Source organism: Halyomorpha halys, unplaced genomic scaffold (assembly GCF_000696795.3).
Source record: "Halyomorpha halys isolate HHAL.00 unplaced genomic scaffold, Hhal_1.1 Scaffold65.1, whole genome shotgun sequence".
Lineage (NCBI taxonomy): Eukaryota > Metazoa > Arthropoda > Insecta > Hemiptera > Pentatomidae > Halyomorpha > Halyomorpha halys.
In genome coordinates this window covers 1106716-1110732 of record NW_027109066.1, presented here as the reverse complement: position 1 = coordinate 1110732, position 4017 = coordinate 1106716, and the positions used below count along the sequence as shown (strand labels likewise).

At 33.6% G+C, this 4017-nt stretch overlaps 1 protein-coding gene across 1 annotated transcript in view; it reads left to right on the top strand.

The window, feature by feature from the left end:
- Window positions 1-1757: 1757 nt before the first annotated feature.
- LOC106692643 (uncharacterized) overlaps window positions 1758-4017 on the top strand; it is a gene marked incomplete at its 5' end in the record, with an annotated part of 15447 nt that continues 13187 nt past the window's right edge. Inside the window, 2 exon segments of the mRNA XM_067047289.1 lie at window positions 1758-1873; window positions 2415-2668. Coding sequence (XP_066903390.1) covers window positions 1758-1873; window positions 2415-2668 — 370 coding nt within the window.

The window sequence follows — 4017 nt, the reverse complement described above, 5'->3', positions numbered from 1 at the left end:
AGCTGTTCTATGATAGGCCGAAACGTTGGACTTATAAAGAAATATAGAATGTTTTCAGACTTAAATTGGATAAAACATATTTTATTTAAACAATATTATTAATTTCGTGATAAGAGAAAGTGTGTAAATTTTTTATTTATAAAAAAATTAAAATTTAAAATTAAGAATTATTTACAATTTATTAATTTCTTGAAATACAGAGTTATTAGATATATTAATTAGCATTTTAATGATTTATGTTTGTAAAAAAAAACTTCCTTTGTCAATTGCATATAATATATATATATTTCGTCATTTTGAATCATAAATTTAATCACCTTTTGTCATCACCCTCTCACACGCTTTCTTCTTCTAAAAAATTTGTCTATTTTTTATTTTCACCCTCCCGTAACGTTTTCTTTATAAATAACACTTAGTCACTGCTGTAACGGCTTTTTTTAGTTCTAAGTTTGACCGCTTTTACACTGCGACTGACCATTAGGCGCTCAACTTTTCAGCAAGCAGGTTGGTTTTCATACTTCTTTTTGTTTTCTTTCCCCGTTCTTTATTTTACTCTTTCCCTTTATTTTACTTTTATCTTATTTTACTCTTTCCCCTTATTTACCCCACTTTTATCCTTTTTCCTGCCCGCGTTATAAGTTTTGTACACCTTACTTATAATTTACCTCTTTATCATCTATTATTGTTACATATATTTTCTTCCTCTCAATTTTCATTTTCTTTTCATATTTAAATTTTAAATTAATAATAACTAATATGTTCATACTTCTTTACATTATATAACTTTAATTTTATTTCATTTGCTTAATTAAGTTATTGTACCCACTTTTTCAATTACCTATGTCTATATTTTATTTCCCGCTTCTCTCATCACTTTATTTTATTAATTCTATCTTGTAAAACTATTCATTGTATGTGTAAAATTATTTTGTTTATACTTTCTTTTTTATTTTTCTATACTTACTGTGGTTGTTATCTTGTTTTGTTTTTAGCCCTGAAGAAGGCTAGAAACTCTAGCCGAAACGTCGGCACATTAAAATAAGTTAGTCATACTTATTTGTGTTTCATTGACCGCACCCCCAACCATCTTCTCCTCATAAATTTAATTATTTGAATAAATGCTATTTTAGGGCAACGTTTCCCCCAAAGACCCAGAACAATGCAATCTATATTTTTTTAAAAATCTGGCGGGGGAGGGGCAGATCACTTACTAAGCTACTTACGTCTCTAATTTTTGTGTAGGTCAGTGAGTGAGTGTTTTTTTTTTTTTCAAAAAAGCATTAAAAAAATTTCGACGGGCCCAAATAAAGATTCTTGACATTGAACTCCTGAAGGAGTCCTAAATGGACAAAGCCGTTTAGTATTACATAATAGATTTTTAATTATTGATTGGAGACACCAAAGCCGACAAAGGAAACAAGACTGTCATGAACCGCTCTGACCACAATGAAATATGACTCAACTCTTATCTATCATTCCACATACACCACTACGTCCCGTGACCCTTTACCTTCTCTAAAAACCACCTTTAACAAACATCTTAAAGATCTCTTAAATTGTAAATTTATTAATTATCCCACATTTAGGAACTCTCCAATCTGTAATCTACGGTCAACTATCTACACCTCATAATAGATTTTTACTATGTTCTTTAAATTAATCTTAGCAACAATATTACAATTAAAAACTTTGAGAATTTTCCCTGAAAACAAAAACAAATTTGACTAAAATAAATTAAATTAGCGACTGTGCTTCAGGTCGCGCGACGTCTTCGAGAGCCGTGACACCGCAGAGCTCACCTACAGAGACAGTGATCCTGCCCTGCGGAGGCCATTGCGTCTTGTTCGAAGCCTTCTGCCACAGGTTCCTACAGGTAAAACCCATTTCCACCTGACATTTCTCTATCTTGCAAGTATTATAACAGTGATGGAGTTCTACTGTAAACGTTAGTAGTGATCCTCACTATCATTTCCATTGGGTAAATGAATGATTGTAGGATTCATTACATATCTGATTTTTTTTTTAGTTGTATATAAATTCTGGGGCAGTGGTCCCTCATTTTTTCAATAGACATTATTTCATCCAGATTTTCCAACTTTCACCAAAATCTTATTCACCATCAGCTAAGAGACTTAGCTCAATCAGAATTTAGGTTAGCTCCTGTACTTAAGTCATGAGTGTATGCGGCACTAGCGCTCTCTGTCAGTCTCCATTTCTTCAGCCATGTCTATGGTTTTGAATACCAGCGACATGGCTGATGAGAAGCGCTGGGATCTCTTGCAGCCCTACATTGTTTTTCACTTGAGGATAGCAAAACTTGCAGTTTTATGTTGTTATATCTTATGAATAAGGATGTGATCCTTGACCATAAAAATAAATTAAGTTCTCTATGTATGTTGATGTTCCGTTGGCAGGTGGCGCTTGCGGGGGGAGTGGTGAGCGGTAGCATCCTGACAGGGGCGGGACTGCTGGCGGGGCCGGACGCAGGACCACTGGCCTACATCGGCTCCCTGACCGCTCTGGTGAGCGCCCTCCTGCTAGCGGTCCAGGTCCGCTCCCGCCCGCGCCGCCGCCCGCACCGTCAGCCGCTGCGCGAGGAGATACCGCTCCGGGATATCTCGTCCACCCAGTGTCAGTCCTTCGCTCAGCCTTCACCCCCCTCCTTCAGGTAGCCTATTTTTATTTATTTATTTATTATTATTATTATTATTTTAGAATTTCACATTTTCTTAACTATTGCCCGAAATATTCACCTACCTGCACCAGAGTCAAAGGTTATAGTACAAGAGCCCAAGAGGAGAAAAAAGGCAGTTATCTCACCCCAATTTTTGGTTTCTTTAATGAAAACAATGTTTAATTACTAGTCAAAACTGATGAGTCTGCCAAATATAGGTAGGGGGAATAAAAAATGGCGGCTGTTTCAAAGGGATAAAAAAAACTAATTTTTCATTCAGAGCTCTATATCTTAAAAAGTAGGAACAACACAAGAAAACCTAAGAGAACCTCATTTAAAGAAGAGTAAATTTGCTAAAATATGAGCCCTAAAATAGTTATTTACGTTAAATAGTTTTCGAGATATAGCTTTTTAAAAATCAACATTTCATAAAAATGTTGTATGGGACGTACTAAAGTTCAGTAGTTAGTGAATTTATTTTGAAAATTCTATATCTCAAAAAGTATTTGACGTACAGATGTCTATTAGCACTCAAATTAAAGCTAGTTTAATGAGCTATAAAGTAGTTTATGATGTTTATCTTCGTAGGAGTAATAGTTTACATGAAATTTGCTAAAATAAATTGATTTATAGTTGTTCGGTCAATTTTAATGAAAACTATGTTTAATTACTAGTCAAAACTGACAAGTCTGCCAATTATAGGTAGGGGGAATAAAAAATAGTAGCTGTTTCAAAGCGATAAAAAAAAACTAATTTTTCATTCGGTGCTCTATATCTTAAAAAGTAGGAACAACACAAGAAAACCAAAGAGAACATCATTTAAAGAAGAGTAAATTTGCTAAAATATGAGCCCTAAAAGAGTTATTTACGTTAAATAGTTTTCGAGATATAGCTTTTTAAAAAGCAACATTTCATAAAGGTGTATGGGACGTACTGAAAGATCAGTAGTTAGAGAATTTATTTGGAAAAGTCTATATCTCAAAAAGTATTTGACGTATTGATGTATATTCGCAATCAAATTAAAGCCATTTTAATGGGCTATGAAGTAGTTTATGATGTTTATCTTCGTAGGAGTAATAGTTTACATGAAATTTGCTAAAATAAATTTATTTATAGTTTTCCGGACAATTTTAATGAAAACTATGTTTAATTAATAGTCAAAATTGACGAGTCTGCCAGATATAGATAGGGGGAATGAAAACTGACGGCTGTTTCAAAGCGATAAAAAAAACGAATTTTTCATTCGGAGCTCTATATCTTAAAAAGTAGGAACAACACAAGAAAACCTAAGAGAACCTCATTTAAAGAAGAGTAAATTTGCTAAAATATGAGCCCTAAAATAG